Below are 18,311 nucleotides of genomic sequence, written 5' to 3'. Positions count from 1 at the left end.
CCTGTTCCCCAGGGGGAGGGAAGGAAAAAAAAAAAAAAAAAAAAAACTTCAGCATTTCACAAATATTTACAGCACGAAATCAAATAGAAACAAAGATTAGAGGTTTTTTTTTTCTTCTTTCTTGCCCTTTTAAACAAGATGAGTTTTTGCCGACGCATTTGTTAATGGCTCCTCCGTACAGTTGCCTGGGAATGAGCGAGCACCCGCTGCCGGGGACGTAGCTCACCGGGACCAGCCCAAACTTGCAGGTGTGAAGTCCTAAATCGCCTTTCCTTCTCCCCCCCCTTCCCGCGGAGCGAGCGATGGATCACATCCGGCCGCAACGTGTTTTGTATTTTTTAATAAAGTTTGTAATCCAATGGACACACAAAACAAAACTGCGCTGAGAAAACAGTTCCATAAATTAATAAGTGTTAGGGAAAAGGTGAGGAGGAGAGGAGGAGGGTAAAAAGTCCTTTTTGTACAAGTGTATAACACTTCCACATATTGTGAGATGAGGGAGGGGAAGGTAATGTTTAAATGAAGCGCACTTACAAATGAGTGACAATACAAAGTCTGAGTATGAAAATAAGATTTTCTCTGAAAACACATTTTTGGCACAGATTAAAAAAAAATGTATGTTGTGGGGATTTGATTTTTTTTAAAGTCAGTATTATATATATTTATATATATTATATATATATTTATATATACACACACCCACTGAGTTCTGCATATCCCACCAGGAAGGAAAATAGCTCTCCCTTTTGTTTTGTTTTGTTTTTTTTTCAGTGTAAACTGTACATCCCAGATGAAGAGAAGATGGCTGCAGCAGGGGTAAGTGGAGGAGAGGAAGGTTCACATCCAGAAAAAAAAAAAAAAAAAAGAAAAAAAAAAACCAACAAAAAAGATAATGTGTGAAATGATCCTTGACCCACAAATTTCAGCAGAAGTTCCCAGGTCCTGCGTTTAGTCCACAACGCATGTTAATGTGTGTCAAGACATCCATAACGTCACAGCATGTCTCCAACTGTGCAAAGGTCCGAGTCACTAATTTAGTGCAAAGGCAGTTCAGGTTCTTTTTTATTTATTTTTTTTTTGTTAAAAAAAATAGCCATCCTTTATTTTCCCTAAAAGGAGGCACAGAAACCCAATACCAGTCCGCCTGTTGAGTGCATCAGTTGTCCATAAGCTAAAGCAATATGTAAACATACAAGGTAGCAGAACCACTACCCAGCAACAGTTTGATCGAGGCCTGTTAGGGCAGGAGGCTGGTAGTCTGGCAGCATTTTCTTGTTTCATTACTTTCTCTCTGTTTTTATTTATTTTTTATTTATTTTTTTTAATATATTTTTTTTTGCTGCAGGGCCTTGGAAAAGTCAGTAACCAGTAAACAGCTCATACCGACGCGATGACAATCATAAGGTGAGGAGAGATGTTCGAGATGCTGGCTAGGAGGTCTGGGGCTAGACGGGACAGGTGGCTTTCAGAGAATTCACAGGGTGGGAATATCTGCAGAACGTAGGCAGGCTGCGAAGGAGAGAGAAAAAAAAAAGAACCAAAGATAAATTTGGGAACCTTTCCGCTCTCCGTTTGCCCAGAGGCATCCGAGTGCTGACCTGGGCAATGCTGCTAGCCTTGCGGCAAGACCCAAAAGGCTAAACACCACCCTAATCGGCAGGTGAGCAGCGAGCTCAGGCTTGACATGCGCCCGGACCGAACGCTCCACCGCAATCTTTCAGAGTTGTTAAAATTTAACTGAAAGCCGTGGAAAAAGGGCAGCCTCCGCTTTCCCCCTCTCTGCTGGGAGGTCTTTGCAAGAACTGTAAAGGACTCCCATGACTCTATCAAAGCGACTACTTGACAGAGCAAGGAATGAGAATCTTTTCAGTCTTTAAAGAGTTTTTTTAAAAAAGGAGGGAAGTTACGGTTTACCTTAAGGAGACATGCAGCAGCCATGCTGGCTTAAAGCATTTAAAATGGACATTTGGATGGTAACATGTTTTGTTTCTTTGCTTCAGAATGCTTGTAAAACGGCATGCTTGCGCGAAAAAAAAAAATCCAGCAGCAGTACAGATGTGGTTCCCAAGATGGGGAATTTTTCCACACCAGAAACACAATAGCTGACTGATTTTATCACAAAACACAGAAAAATTCCCATTGTTTCAAGTGGGAGCTTCCAGTGGCTGCTCTGAGGGCTGACCACTCATTCTGAGGGACTGTTTACCCAGGGTAACAGATTAAATTTAAGTCAATGGAGAAACACATCTGGAATAAATACTCAGAATTACCAAACCCAAACATTTTGTTTTTATGCAACAAAGGACAAAAAAAAAAAAAAACCATCAGGTGTTCTGGAAAAAACAGGATATCATGTGAGGAAGAAACCAGGGCAAGTAAGGACTCTACTTCCAACACAGAAAAAGAGCTGGATTTTTTTGTTTCCTTTCAACCAAAGACTTAGGGCTGTAAAGAACAAAATAGTTTTGAGCGTTTCTTGGCTTTGCAGTTCCCCTTCACACATTATACAGGTATCCTGCACCACGGTTTTCACTAGCGATGTAACAAACTGGCATGGTAAATGCTAGCGTTTTGTTTCAAGGATACACATGTGCACCTTAACGACTATCCTGAGCAAAGCCTTGGGGGTGGAGGGCCTTAGGTTCCATGGTCAACATACAACTTCATTTTTTTTTTTTTTATCTACAAAGTTTCACAGCTTCCTTGCCAATACCTGATTAGAGCCAGGGTTGGGAACGTTGATGATTCCTGCAGCTTGTTTAGCCTGCAGGTAGCTGATGAATGCTGCCTTAAGTGACTCAGTCTGATTCACTACATCTTCCTGGTCTCGTCCACAAGGCAAGGCCAGTAATAGGCAGTAATCGCTCTCCACCTGGAAAGAAAATACAGTAATTAAGTCAAATGTTTGCTTGGAACAGGCCTATTCCTGACATACATTCATTATCTTTAAGCCCTCACTGGAAAATCCTCTCTTTGAACTCCTTCGAAGCAACTGAGGGCGTTATGAAAGATGCACACTGAAATCTCAGCTGGCCTAGAAGGGGGCGAAGAGGACTGAAAATATCTGGTTTCCACAGCCTTCGACCGTCCACTTTCCATGTGTCTTAGACCTGTTAGAGCTGGCAGGAGTTTGTTCCATGGCTAGGGGACAGGAGACTTCAAAAGTATGGTTTCCCAACTCTGACATTCCCTCTTCTGTCACCTGAATGCAGAGGAACACACACTTCACTTCTACGCTTGGCCCAGATGTGAAAGGAAACACACTTGACATCTCCAATACTATTTCCGGAATCCCAATGTAATAAGAATCACATAATAAGAACAGAGTGAAGCAAAGTTTGTGGGAAAAGCGGGGCGGGTCTGTTACACCAATGATACGTAGGTGAGAAAAGCAGACGAGCTTTTGGCACCTAGACACCAGCTCTTCCCAAATACGTTGCCTGACCCATACCCTGACACTGCTGCCACCCTTACCATCATTCTGCGTGCTACGCCCTCCAGTTGTGAAGCCTCTAGTCGCATGCGCTGAGCAATTCTTAGCGGAGGTCCTCCTTCCGGCGCGGGCAGGGACCGGTGCGCCAACACGTTATTACCAGAGACGAAGTGGAGCTGAACTGCAGCTGTGTCGTTTTTTAGTGCCAAAAGGCCCTGCCACACAATTGGGTATTTCTGAAAGCAGAGGGAGAAGAAATCTTAATGCAAATGAGCAAAAAGAACTTAGAAGCAGCGCTTCCATCTGTTCCAGGGGGATCTTAATTTTGAAAGAAATCCTATCTGAGCTGTTCGTTTGCTTCTGATACTTTTACAGGCAATTATGATATCACTGCTTTGTTTTAAGCGCTCAGTACACATGTAACATCTTATCATCATTTGTACGCGCCAGTCCAGGCTTGGGTTAGGCCCTGCTAAATCAGTATTTCAGTATTTTTCTTCCAGCTGGCTAAGATACTTGGGTGGCTCCCTTTGTTGTAGCATCTGAGCACTTCCCAATCTTTCGCAAATGATGTCAGCCTCCCACACAGTGCGAGGCAGAGCAGGGCTGTCACCAAATGTTATTTTCTGTTTTACAAATGGAGAACTGAGAAACAGCAGGACCAGGAGAGCTGCTCAAGGTTACGCAGGAAATACTTGGCACTGAACACAGCTCTCGATTCCTGGTCAGTGCTCGAACAGACATGCCTGTGCCTCAGCCATCTCCCTCCTCTCTATCGACCTCAGTCATAGGATCTAAGCCTGGAGGAGGTTGAGTTTTTTTTCTTTTTTTAAAATTAAATAAACCACCACTCTATCTTGCCTGTGAAGAAAACCTTTCCAAGAACAGCTGACTGTAAAAATGATGCAGCACTGCCTGCCTTAGTCTGCAGGTTGTTTGAAAGAATAATGAGAGAAACACGGGCTGCTCGTACTCCTTTTGCTCTGGTGCTAACAGTGTGCTATCACGAGACTCTAGTAAATGCCATGTAAATGTGAACATGGCCAAGAATTCACCAGGGAGAGAAACAGCCCAGAAAGTAGATGATCACGTTCTCCAGATCTGAAGCATTCGATGCAAGAGACATTATATTTTGTTGCCGCAAATGAGAGGAGCTTAGTAGAAGCTGATTTTCCTCTCCCCAGACACAAGAAGCGTATACAGCTTCCTGGAGAGGGAAGAAGACAGAGCAACACTTACTGTCAGAAGCTGAACCATATCCACAGGTCTCTGCGAAACAGGATGAGGAGATGGATCTTGTTTTAGAGCAGACTGGGGCTCAGGTCTATTCAGGGGCAGGGCCCCGGCACCCGATGTCGTCGGGATAAACAGAGACTGCTTGGGAACCGCCTGAGGTTGGTGCGGTGATGGAAGCTCCTGTTTTATTGAAATGGCGACAGGCGACGGGTAGGAGGTCTGGCCAGTGTCCGCTTGTGCCCTCTGAAGGTGGACGTGAGGGTCTATCTGCGCTGTGTGCCTGTTTACAGTAGGGTGGTGACTCTGTTCAGGCCCTGCTGCTGGTGGGCCTTTGGGGTCCTGGGAAATCTGAGGAGTCTTGCTGCGTACTGGCTGGCTGGCGTGCGAGTGTTCGCTCTCCGGGAGACTCTAGGAAGCAGACAGTGGGGAGAAAAGAAAGATTTTAGGCCACATGCACGTAAGAACTTGTTCACACAATGACAAGACTGCCAAGAAACGGTGAGATTTCTAGTGCCTGCTGGCAGAGTCATTTTAATGCTGCTCCACATCACCACTCACAGCCAGCCTTGTTGCAGAGATGCCCAGACTAAGCCTCTCTTTCCAAGGTCACCCCGGCAGTCTCTCCTGCACCCAAGCACTGAAACCACATCTCCTGAATCCTGCTCCACTGCCCCAACCCACAAGGCCATCCTTAACCACTGTGTCCATCCAAGGAAGCTTTTCCAGGCTGTCGGACCCACGTGCTATCTCAAGGCTGAGAATTCTCCCCCTCGAAACATCTCAATGCCTAGAAACTTGTGCATGACCTTCACACCTTCGAGTCGTAGAACTACTAACAAGAAGGGTTTCTTCATTCTCTTCCTGCTAATGCCAAACAGTGTTCAATCCACATTTCCTAAACAAAAATAACTGCTTTAGTGCTTTCAGTTGTGACCTTAAATAAACTTTGGGGACCCTAACCACAAGCTAACCTCAGCTCCTGTGGTCACACAGAACCACACTGGGGTTGCAATTAGCTCAGAGCACTCGAGATTTCAGGTAAAAAGAGAAGAAACTGTTTTGTTTCTCACCTGAGACGGGGTCATGCTGCGGGAAGGCAGCCCGATTGGCGACGCACCGGGGAATTGAGGATGCCCAAGCTGTGCAGCTGTATGGTAATTCCTCATGTCACCATACACAGATCTATAATCATGAAAGGAGCTCCCCGCAGGGTGCATGATCTGTACTCCATGAGGTACCACCACCGGCTGCGTCAAAGGCAGTCCAGGAAGCTGGCTGCTGGAAGGGACGCTGAGGAGCCGGGGCTCGCTGTGAGGAGAGTGCGCCATTTTGCCTTCGGAGGATTTTGGCGTCTCTTTTCCAGGCTGCGGAGTCTTGCTCACGGGGGGAGTTTTCACTGCCCCTTCTGGTGTTCGGGATTGTCTCGTTTCGGAGTGATGCTCGCCCACCGCTGCCATATGGGGGTGCATGATCATCCGCACGTCTCGAGGGACATTGTACTGGTCGAGCCTGATGCCCGTAGGATGCATCCGATAATCTGGTTGCATCACTAATACATCGGACTGGACTGGGGCTGGGCCTCTACACACAGCGGTGTGGTGGTAGTGCATCTCCTCTTCGGGAGGATGCTGAGAAGACAGAGGCGGCATGACTATGTCTCTTATTGGAGCAGGCTGAGGTGTGCTGGATCGCTGAGGTTTAATTTCTATCTGAGGTTGCAGAGCTGTTCTGGGGGAGTGGAGCGTTTCTGGGCGTATGCCATAAGGAATACCAGAGAGAGGAGGGGTGTTCATTCTCACTTCACCTTGGGACAGATGGCCCAGGGATACAGTCTGCGTTACGCTGTGAGGGGGCATGATAACAGATTGCTCCGGATGCATGCTGGATATGTACTGAGGCACAGGAATTCCCGGTGCCAGCATGACTGGGGTACTGCTTGATAAAGCCGGAGATGACGTACTGCCAGGATGACAAGCCCGTGGGAACGGTGACGGCGAATGTCCACTTGTACGTGGAGAATGAGGCTCCTGTTTCGTGACCCCCAAGTGTGAAAGAGCCCGGTCGGTTGGGGTGCTGGGCCCTGAGCTGACGTGGTTTGCTTCTGAATGTATTTTCCCAGACAGGGATGGGTGATGCGGACTGACTCCAGGACTCAAGCTGGATGGTTGCAGGGGCTTGGTCTCCACTTTCAGAGCAGCTGGATCGGGCAGTTTTTTGTTCACAACCATCTGGTTGTGAACAAGTACAGGTGGAGTGTTTACAGTCTGTGAGAGGACTTTACCAGGCCCAGGCTGAGATGATGGAGTCTGGACAGCAAGGTGGGCTGACTCCGATTTCTCCAAGGTTGCACGCTCTTGTTTAATGGAGGAGATCACGGGTGATGTATTGTAAGGTGGTGTGCCTAGTACCAAAGAAGAATGGGTGGAAACAGTCCCATAGCCCGTGGAAGTCTGAGAGCCTTTCGGCGTTGGCTGAGATGGTGTAATAGGTTCTTGTTTAATCTGAGACTTGGATACAGACTGCTGAAACTCAATGTCAACAGCACTGGCTGGGGGAATCTGACTGATCTTTGCACTAATTCGCTGCGGTCCTTCTGTCTTCTGTCCTGAGTAACTCAAAAGCACTACACCTTCTGACGTATTTACCCGCAGTCCTGGACTGGACCCAGTCTCTACAGGCCTATCTTCAATAATAGACATAGATCCCGGATGAAACCTACTGTTATCGTTTGTGCTTGACCTCTGCTTAAATTTTGGCGAGGGAGCATTAACAAGACAGGTCTGGGTTTGGGGAGTTTGCTTCACTAAGGTGATCCTCGGAGCCTCCTCCAGATCAACACTGTGGGGCATTCTGCTTATAACAGAAGTAGCTTTTGGAGCAATGACGGTACTTATCTTTTCCTTCTCGCTGAACACTGGTGCTTCTGCCACTGGTGGGTCCAAAGCATTAGTGACAGGAACCGCTGGCTTCTCTTCTGAAACTGGTTTTATGGCCTCTACCGCAGGGTGGAGAGGTGCCTCCTCCAAACGAGGAGCGCTCACTGGCTCAGCATGTGTTGTCGTCACGTGTGTAGAAGTTATGCTCGTTGCTGAGACGTACTTTGGCTCCATGAGTATCTTCCTCAAAGTGCTTGAATTTGTATCGATATCTGAAGCTTTCGTATCTGGTGGGAGAGCAGGCGGTGGTGTGGAACGGGCACGCGGTTCCTCGTGCCTTACGATCCATTCTGGTACCTTGGCAGCACTGGAATGAAGGGGAACGACCCCAGCTGGCACTGGGGTGGGCAACTTGGCTGTGGTTGCTGAAGGAACTGCAGGAACAGCTGTATTTGGAGCACTCGGTGGTGTGATGGGTGCGTTCTCTATAGGTGACCGTATCTTGAACCCCGTCTGACTGCCATCATCAACAGGAACTGGCGGGGCAGCCAGGTCCAAAGGAGCTGGTGGTGGTGCTTTTGGAGATGGGCTGCTCTCAACGACAGCTTCATGCGCAGTGACGACATCAGTGGTTGCAGCCTTACTGGCATCGGAAGCATTTGGCTCCGCAGACACCTGAGCAGAGGTCTTAGTCTGCTTTTCTTCCTTCAAAGTTTCTTCAGGTTTTGCCTTTACTTCACTGACAGGGGGGGACTTGCTCTGTACCCTCTCTGGCTCAAACGCATTGACTTCAGCAGTGTCGCCTTTTCTGCCTGTGCTCCTTTTACGTCTCTGCCGAGAGGTCTTCTGACGGCCCTTTTCCTTCCGAGCAACTTCAGCTTCCTGTAAGGTTTCAGTTTCTTGTGCTGAATTTGAAGATTCACTGAAGCTGACTTCCGCTTCCTTGCTCTCCACCTCTACAGCGGATGGGGCAGAGCCAGCAACTGGCTGCACCGTGGGTTCGACAGCAGCTTCTGTTTCCAAGATGTTGTTGACCGCCTGATCGGTTTCTGGCTCCATTTCCTCTCGAGGCGATGGTAATACCAAAGGTTCTGCAGGGATTTCTGCTTCCGATTCAGCAGGATAACTTGGGGGAGCAGGAAAGCTTTCTGTCTCCCCAGAAATATCATTGATGATGGAGCCAATAGCTGCTGCCAGTTCTGTTTCACTAGCCTGATGTGCAGGTTTATCACCTTCCTCCTCCTGACGAACTTCAGACACATCTGCTGTTGGCTCTTTGTAGGTAGTAATTGCTGGGGGAGTTTCAGTGAGTTTTGCAATATTCTCCACAGCCTGTTCGAGTTCAATCTGTTTTGCTAACTGGGCAGCTTCTGGGGACTGCTTTGGTTCCCGCAGCACTTCTTTTTCTGCTTCTTGGAATGAATCGTCTACCTCATTCTTAACAAAATGGGGTGGCAAGATGTCCTCTTTCTGTGGGCTTTTGATTTTTGCCGGTGACACTGCCACAGGCTCTGACTCTTCTTCACTCGGCCGCAAGGCACCCTTGACTTCATCAACGTTGAGGCGTATTTCTACATTTTTTAGACACAAGGATGCTTTATCTACAACAGTTTTGGTATTTTTATACCTTCCCCTTTTGGATTTTGTAATCTTTTCTGGTGCTGGCTTTTTCTCAATGATCTCAACTGTGGGGATTTCTAGTTGGCTTTTCTCTGCATCAAGTTCTTTCTTATCACGTTTCTGTTCACTTGCGGCTGGCTCTTTGTCGGCTGCTTTTGCTTTAGTGCTGTTTTCACTTCCACTAGATTCCTGACCAGCTCTTTCAGCAGCATCTTCAGATTCTACCGAGGTATCAGCTTTTGGTTCGTTTTTCCCTTTCTTCCCCTGTTGGCTAGTAGCAGCTGATGAATGACCGTGTGTCAGTTTCTGGGATCTAGGAGACCTCCATCCCTCAGTAGGCTTAGGAGTTTCCACAGCTTCTTTAGTTTCAGTCTCCTCAGGCTCTTGTACTGGTTCTGTCTTTACTGGAGAGATGTCTTCCTCTGGCTTACGGCGTGTTTTTGGAGGTCTTCCTCTTCTTGGTGTAGTAGGAACGGTTGTCACTGTTTCCTGAGGTTCCTTTTCTCCTCTCTTCCTGGTAGATCTCGTGACCTCCACGGAGTCCTTGACTGGAGATGGGCCTTCATTGTCTCCTGTGGTGGCATAAACAGATCTTACATTTCTGCGCCTCGTTCGGCCTATTGGCAAGCTTGGCTCCATGTTTTCTGGCTCTGCAGCAGAACTAGGGGATTTAGCAGCATTCCTTGAAACTTTCTCTGCTTCTGCTTTCAATTCTGAAAGTTTCTGTGTTTCCCCACGAGGAGAGCTTGATCTTTTGAGTTTTTCACGGTCAATTCTTTCGCTTTTCCTCGTGACAGGCTTTTCTGTGACATTAGCTGCAGCTGACTGGACAGGAGTCTTTGAGCGTTTACTCTTGTAAGACTTTTTATCTTTTACAACAACTGGAGGTTCAACTTCCATATCATTGTCAGAAACTGCAGGTAGGACCTCAGCAGCCACCTCTACCTTTTGACTTGCATTAGCATCAGTGTTGGCAGAAGGTGGAGGATTTTCTTCTTTAGGTTCAGTAACCTCATCCGACTTTTGAATGAGTTTAGGAGGAGGTGGAATCAACTGGGCACCTTCAGATTCTGGATCTACACTGTTGTCTGCTTGGGAAAATGATGTTCCTGGAGTAGGAGGTTTTGTATCCAAGTATGAAGGATGCTCTGTTGACACAGTGTCTTCTTCTGATGCCAGAGTGGCAGGAACAACTTCTTTATTAACTTCTACAACTGGTGGGGCTTCAGTTTGCTCAGGTGGTTCAATTTTGGCAGAAGCAGCAATTTCAGGAACAGGTTTTGGTTCTTCTGCTGCAGAAACAGGTTCAGATGGCTTTTCTTCTTTTACAGAAGCTGTGTCCACTACTAGTTTTTCATTTGCTGTCTTCTCAGAAGCCATCGGTGCTGGTTCCTGCGGTATGACAGTGACTGAAGAGGGGCCCACTACTGAGGAAGTTTTATGTTCTGATTCTTTATTATCAGGAACTGTTTCTGGTGTCTTCGGCCGATTTTCTTTGTCTTCCTGTTTTTCCACTTCTTTTGGTTTTTGATCTTTCTCCTTTTCTTTTTGCTGCATTCGTGTTAGTTCAATAAATCTACTGTGGAAAAGAACAACTGGTTCTTGCACCAAATCAGATGCGCTGTTAGTCCCATCAGAGGAAGGCTGTCTCCCATACAATCTACCAGAAATGAAGTCAAGATCATCATCTTTTCTCTCTAAATGCTGCAAGCGCTTAGAGTCCTGTTCAAAGATTGAACTATGCAAAAAACGAGAAGCAAACAGTTCTTGTCTCTCTTGTTCCTCTTCTTTATGATCTTCTTTCTTATCATCCAGTTTTCCACCTTCTGAATCAGTCCTAATTTTTTTCTTTTTCATATACCAAGATGGAATAGGTCTTGGAGCTGAGTCAACTTTCTCTTTGTCTTTATTATTTCTAAAACTAGCAAATCTTGAATCCCAATCTAGGAAAGACCAGTTTTCTTCTCGAGAGGAAGAGAGAGATTTCGCTCTTTCAAGCAAGGCCTTTGTGTCTGGTGTGATTGTCTTGTCCAATGCAAAAGAGTAGAATTTGTTTCTTTCTAAAGAAGTTGACAGTCTTTCCTCTCTTTCACGTAACTTCTCTTCTCTGTCCCTTAATAAAAAAGATAATCTGGAACTCTCTAATAAAGATGAGGCTTTAGGAGAATGGGACTTGTTTTCACCATCTTCATCAGAATCTGAAGGCACCTCCCCTGGTTCCAGATCTCGTACGGACCGTTTTCGTATGCTGTCTCTTTTAACAATGCTGCTTGGAAAGCTAATATCTACTCTACCAGGCTCCTGTTTCACTTGTGCTTCCCATCTATTTGGGTCATCTTCAGAACTCAGTACAGATAGTTTTATTTTAGCCATTTCTGCCATCTGCTCCCTTCTGCTGGAATCATAAGGATTAAATTTCAGAGACTCCTCCCTCACAGTCATATTGGAGTATGAAAGACCCTTTTCTTCTATTTTAGGTGACTCTTTGGTTTCCTTTAGTGGCATTAGCCTCGGAGAATCTAGCGTGTCATCATCCTCATGAAAAGGAAAGGGTCTGATACTAGGGGAACAGGACGTCCTTTCAGAATCTTCACTCACCTGACGAGAACTCCTGTAGTTTCTTTCTCTTTTAGTGCTAATTTCGAAGTCAAATTGGTCAGTCTTTTTCCTTTTACTGGGTGGAGAGTCATCAGTGACATCCTGTGGAGGTTTTCCCACCTCATGGACCAAGCTCCGTCTTTCATATTCATCTACATCTTTCTTTGGACTGCCAAACTTCTCCGACTTTGCAATCTCCATTTCCAGCTGCTGTTTTAATCTACGGCTTTGCTCCATTTGTTTTCTGTAGCTTTGTGTGTGGTCAATGTCAATGCCAATTTTCTCCTCTGTGTCAGTTGACTGAGGTTTCTCTTGGCTAATTTTATGGTCAGATGTGTCTTCAGGAAGACCAGAGTAATTCTTCCTTGTGTCCTCCCTCTCTGTTCCTTGGTCATCTAGTAGCTGTATTTGTTTATGCTGGGGTTTTACTGGATTCGTTTTTTTAGAAGGGAGTTCTTGGATTTCCACTGGTTCATCAGCTGTGTCAGTTAGCCTAGCCTGCAGATCTGGAGTGGGACGCGAGCCGATCCCACCAACATTAAGAGTCTCCTGAATCTCTTTGGGACTAGTAACAGGAATAAGTCTTTCCAGTTTGAGTTTTTTAGATTCCCTTTTAAGCATCTCTTTCCTCAGGGGTTTTCTTTCTAACTCTCCTTCCCTTAACATTGTAGCTTCTCTAGATGAAGCTGTTGCATCAGGTTGTTTTTTCAAAACCGTGCGTGCATCTTCCTCATCCTGGCTGCTTCTTTTTACTTCCAGTTTTTGCCTGTCAGGCTTCAAGTTTGCATCAGCAAAACGTCTTTTACGAGCCTCCAATTTGTCTAAATCTACCGCGTTTGCCCCCTCAGAAGTTTGCTCTGTCTTCAAGTGCTTTTTGGGTTTCAGTTTTCCCTCCTTATCTACCACTTCTACGTGACTGGCAAGGGCTTTCTCTTTTTGTACCTTAGTTCTGACAGGTTCCAGTTTAGACTGATCAGACTTTGTTGTTTGCTCAGCCTGAGATGTCTGTGTTTTTTGTTCAAGAAGTGGAGACTTCATAGTGTCATTATCAAGCTTTGCTCTCAGTTTCTCCAAAACAGGTTGATCAATAACTTTTCCTTCCTTTTCTTTTACTCGAGTCAACACTACACAGGGCATGAGTTCTAGGCGGTTTTTAGCTGTCCCTTCTTTGTCACCTCTCTCTTTACTCTGTTTACTATTGCCCTTTAATTTTTCAGGACTGGGCTCTCTCTCATTCTCTTGATCTGTTTCTGAAGACTGAGAACTGGGTGAATGGATTTTTGCTTTTCGTTTTTGCTTATCAACTTTATCCTTTTCTAGTTTTTCTGGCTTTTCCTTTCTCACCAAACGTTTGTCTTTGTCAACTCTCTCTTGGTCAAAAGCACGCTCTTTCTCTGTTTTCTCATTTTTAGTGTAACGCTCTACACGGGCTTTGTCAAGCTTATCGTATCGAGGAGGAGACAGAGAGCTGCAGCTTCCACTACGATCTGATGACCTGCTGTAGATCCTCCTCTCAGAATCACTCTGCAGCCTTTCTGATTGCGAGGGAGACGCTCCAGGACTCTGTGGACGCCGGGAGTGAGTTGGGCTTTGACTACGTTCAATCGGTCGCCTTTCGTGATCTCTGTCCCGATCGGTTTCAAACCGTTCTCTCTCCCTCTCTCTCTCCCGTTGCCTGTAACTGTACTCCCTTATGTCTTGCTCATACGGATCGCCTCTGTAATCCCTGTATTCACGTGGGTCATCGTAGTATCGTGGGTCATAGTAGTCTCCTTGGTAGGGATCCCATTCTGCATAAAATTCTCTGCCTCGAGCTGGGTATTCTCGCCGAGGATCCTCAGGATACGTCCCCGGAGTCCTAACAGTCTCATAGTAAGTACGATCAGGGGCATATTCATAAGATCCTCTTCTTTCATCTCTGCCAAAAATAAGAACAACAGAGCGATTAGTTTTCCTTCTCAACCAACGTACTGCATTACAAAATTCTCTTCTATGTAGGGGAATTGTTTTATGATAATTTCTTTATATGCATATCAGGGCAACTATACACAGCTGCATAGAGAGATTTAATAACAACGAATCAGTGCACAGTGGATTAAATGCTCTGTTAGCTTCAAACACTGTATGAAGTTAATTGGTCATTTTGTTAGTGACAGCTTTGCTGAGTATTTTTTAAACAAGCCTTACTGCTTCTTTTTTTGCCAAATTCAAATGCTGCATTAGTGTGCATCGGCACCCACACACAGTCTGTTATGCAGATGTGAAAAACACCCTATCTCAAGAAGCTGCTACTACTGAGACAGTCTCTACCTACCTCTGGAAACATGAAGAAAATAGAAAATTGAAGTTAGAACCTTTCCATTACTAAGCAATGAAGTGGTAACAGGATTTATTTATTTATTTATTTTAACTCCTAAGCCCTTCAAGTGATCATTTAATTTCAAAATTGGCTCTTTTCACTGCATGTGATATGCTGACATTGCCTATTCCCAAGCCAAGTCAACAAAAATCTGGTTGTTTATGAGAGCAGGTGCATTCATGGGAAGTGTGTAGCAAAATAAGTCAAGCAATTAACATAAGTATCTCAAGACCTCAAAACTGCAAGAATATGCCATTTATATCGCAAAGTGTGTTTTTTCTTTTGGGAAGAGGAGAATATAAGGGTGGTAATTTTCATACTCTTGAAGCACATAGCTGCTGCTCCAATTCTCCACCATTAGACAATGTTTTGAACACTCTATTTCACCTACTTAGATTAACTTCACAATTTACATTTTATGCTAGAAGCTCACAGCTTCTGCATTGTACGAATATAAGAACAAAAACAAAGAAACATAGAGCTTAGCACAGAAGACAAAAATCTCTTTCTGCAAGCAAAGTGGAATATTATGAAAAGTGGCTGTGGGTAGATAGCTAAAAAGGGATTTGCTATGCTTGTTAACTTTTCTGTTTATCAACAAATTCAAAAAAAAAAAAAAGAACCAAAATGCACTTTTTGTATTTAATAACAATTTGCAAACAGAAAGAAAGGAGAGAATGGCTGCTCCACACATGCAAGCAGCCCCTCAACTAAATAATTTATGAACTGTTAAGAGGCTCACACACTAAATGGTCTTTTATCATGCATCTCGTATTGCTCCATCTGCACTCTGCCCCCAAAGCTTCTTCAGGGCTGTGAGTACCACTGCAAAACCCCAAGCAGCTTTGAGCGGGTGTGACATTGCAAAATTTAACTTCTCAGAAAGATATTCCAGCCTCCCACTCAAGAAATCTCATTTGTATATTCACAGCCTAGAGAATGTGCAGAACTGGATATCCTGGAATTCACAACAGCATATTCAGGGTTAAAGATGACACAACCTGGTTTAGTTCACTGCAAAAAAGCATTTTTATGGATTTTCAGAAAGGATGCACAGCATTTCCTCTGGTTTTATAAAGATCTAAAATTCATACTGTATCAACCTGACGACATTACTACACAACGTCAATGCATTTTTAGAAGTTTAAAAAAATAATTATAATGTTTATTTTCTTTTGAGTGCTATTTAGGCTGAGTAAAACCACAACCTACGAGAACCTGCCTAGTGCGGTTGCTCTTAGCATCATTGCTAAGGACCCTGAACTGCTGGAACAAGCTTGGAAGAGGCCTAGAAGATGCAGAATTACAAGAGCCACAGCAGAGGCTGCTCTACTATTCCATGATTCATTACTCCTAAGTATCTAGCAATGATTATGTGAAAATGGCAGAAAAAACAAGACTAACATGTACCCAAGTATCATCTTGTTCTAGAAAATCAGTGTTCAAGTCAGAAATATTTCACAGCGAAACAAGCCCAGCTGACTTTCTGTGCATTAAAAGACATCTGATGAATGCAGTTATTTTTTCTGAATTTGGTATAGTTCACAGGAAATTATTACTGACTGCTTGCTGGCACATCACAACATTTGGCAAGGACTAGGGAATGCACAGATTTATTTCCATTATGCAAATCCCAATTTCCAAACCCTCTTTCTCTTGAAATCTGGCAGTTGCACATGTATGTTATTCCAACCTATTTTGTGCTAAAAACCAGGGAACTTATCTAGCACACAGGTACAGCTAGCGTCACACTGGGCTTATTCATAGGCAGAGTGGAGCCCTAACATTCTAACCAGTCTCTAAAGGCAATAAAAATGCACCCACACAAAAAGAAAATGCTTCACTTTCAGCCTCTGTCACAGTCATTAATAGAGAAAACACTGTTGCTTTACTCAGCCATTGGAGGGGAAAAAAAGGAGCAAAATCCTAAGTAATTCTGTGCAAGGCTGCATTCAACTCGGGTCTACAGAGCTAAGTGACCCATCCAGGGGGAACACACTGCTTTTGCAGCCCATGAGCAACAGCTGGACACTAGCATGACAGACGCTGTAGAAGGAAATCTTCATAAAATACATTTTTCAAGTCAAATAGCAAAAGAAATTGCAACTTCACTCAGACTTTATTATCTTATCGAGCTAACAAACTAGTCTGTTGAGAACTGATAGGCAAAAGACTGAATTTTACCTTCAGCTCCATAGAATAGTAGTGGTAGCAGCTTGTCATAACATATATGTAGTGTGCTAATATATACATTATTTGAAGATATGGGGAGGCATTACAGATAAAATTATTCTTTGTATTCTTAAGAAATGATGAATGACTCACAACTACATCCAAGTGGCCCAACACATGAACTGGTTACTAAATTATATAGATACGCAGATAGCCCAAATCTCCACTTGAATATGAATTTTAGTGACTGACAATAATTCAGATATGTGTTCTACCATATGCATTAATCTGCACAGTTTAAATCTGGTCACTTAAATGTATTTAAAAATTTTTTTTGAAAAGGTCGAAGTTAAAGACACCAAAATATGCGAAAAATGCTGTTAATATAAAAGGGCATTTATCTTTAATACAAAGTTGGGGAAGATGACCACTAAAAGCTCTTACACTGAACTCAAAGAGAGACTTAAGGAAGCTTTAAAAAGAAGGGCAAAGTTGACAGGAACAAAAACAAGTGCTTGCTTAATAATTATGGCCTGAAGAAAATTTAATTACATTCAAGATGACGCTGGAAAAGTAAGAGAATGGAATAAAGATATTAGACACATGCCTTCTTTCTGCCAGCATTTCATAAAAGTCTCTGATATCCTGACCCGTTTTCTCCATGGAATGATAAAATGCCAACTGACTTTCTCGGTTTGCAAAATCCACCTGAAAAATAAAGGATAAATCATGTTCAGTGAAAGAAACATCCCATTTTGACAACAGTTCATTGTCTAATGCAGAAGCTGAAGATGGGAACAGAATAGAAAATGAGGGATGATGCAATTTAGCAAAAACAAGTTAAGCACCTCTCAGGGTTGGTGTTCACCTCCCCAGGAACAAAGATCTTTCTCTTTTAAATGTGCTGCTAAGCTCAGTAAATGTGTACGAAACTACCTAACTGCCTTCTTATTGGGATCTCTTGTTTTAGTTGCAAGACAAGAGGCACATGAAAAGCTTCTGTCCAGTAAACCAGCAGGCAAAATACATATTACGATGGTATTGATGTGTTTAATACTGCTACTCCAGTTACGGTTATAAAGTGCCTTCTGTCTCAACACAGCACTATACGCAGGTCAGTGTTATTAATCCAGTTCAGACTCAGCATCGTTTGCCTGGGGTTACATGAGCAAGGTGACGGCTGAAATGGGAAAAGAACCAAGTGTCCTGAATTGCAGCTCCTTATTCTAGCTGCTCTAAGATTTGCTGTTTTCTAGCCAAGTGTGACAATATTAAGAAGCTAATGGCATAGCTGATGCCAGGAATTAAGGATTAGAATGGATTTATCAATGTGTATTCCAAATAATACTTTATTTTTTTTCACATTTTATCCCTTTTTTAAATCAGCCTAATCATTTGTATAACCACAGCAATGGAGAAGAGACATGCACACATTACAGTGTTGTTTATCCCAAAGTCACTAAGTAGTAAGACCCGCAAACACAAGATACAGAAACTTTTCTCAACAGCTTTAAGTTTTATTCCATATAAAGGCTACTTCTATTCAACCACCACGCTTGGAAATGACAGCATATTTAACTCCTAACCACAATGGGCATGAAGTTGCTAGGTTAATACACTAGAGGAGAGATCATGCTTGAAATCATTACCCACTCTTTAGGAGAGAAGAAAAGAGGAGGAGGAAGGTAACTCAGAGGGCTGGCAGATACCTCAAGTCCCCAGTTAGTGGAACTGATGGGACAGTCATAACAGGTATATTGCCACATTCACCCAAATCCAAGATGATTCTGTAAATGCTTAAGCGTTGTTCTAGGATAAAATACCTTCTTTTTATTTTTTTTTCCCTCCCCAAGTGGTATTTTTAATTAATTGTTATCTGTTACAAGGAAGAAACGGCACACAAGCTATGTGTATGTTCAGGCTGCCACACGCCAGCTACTCCACAACAACCGCGTGTAGGCTCCTTCTTGAAGGCACGCGGGATCCTGTCCTGCTGCGGAGGGCAAAGCCGCCGCAG

General features: G+C 44.0%; 1 protein-coding gene across 4 annotated transcripts in view; it reads right to left on the bottom strand.

Annotated features, from left to right (window-relative positions):
* Nucleotides 1-325: 325 nt before the first annotated feature.
* Nucleotides 326-18,311, bottom strand: part of SPEN (spen family transcriptional repressor) — a 72,786-nt gene continuing 54,800 nt past the window's right edge. For 3 of the 4 annotated variants that reach the window (XM_062593622.1, XM_062593623.1, XM_062593624.1), the window contains 6 exons: nt 16,902-17,002; nt 5,740-13,681; nt 4,673-5,077; nt 3,475-3,669; nt 2,714-2,872; nt 326-1,509 (listed from right to left, as the gene is read on the bottom strand). In XM_062593622.1, the coding sequence (XP_062449606.1) occupies nt 1,378-1,509; nt 2,714-2,872; nt 3,475-3,669; nt 4,673-5,077; nt 5,740-13,681; nt 16,902-17,002 (8,934 nt within the window). In that variant the 3' untranslated portion in view covers nt 326-1,377. The remainder of the gene's footprint in view (nt 1,510-2,713; nt 2,873-3,474; nt 3,670-4,672; nt 5,078-5,739; nt 13,682-16,901; nt 17,003-18,311) is intronic. The other variant, XM_062593625.1, reaches the window with a different exon arrangement.

This window comes from Rhea pennata, chromosome 22, assembly GCF_028389875.1.
Source record: "Rhea pennata isolate bPtePen1 chromosome 22, bPtePen1.pri, whole genome shotgun sequence".
In the NCBI taxonomy this organism is placed as follows: domain Eukaryota; kingdom Metazoa; phylum Chordata; class Aves; order Rheiformes; family Rheidae; genus Rhea; species Rhea pennata.
Note: the sequence above shows the minus strand (reverse complement) of the source record. Positions and strands in the feature narration are given on the sequence as shown.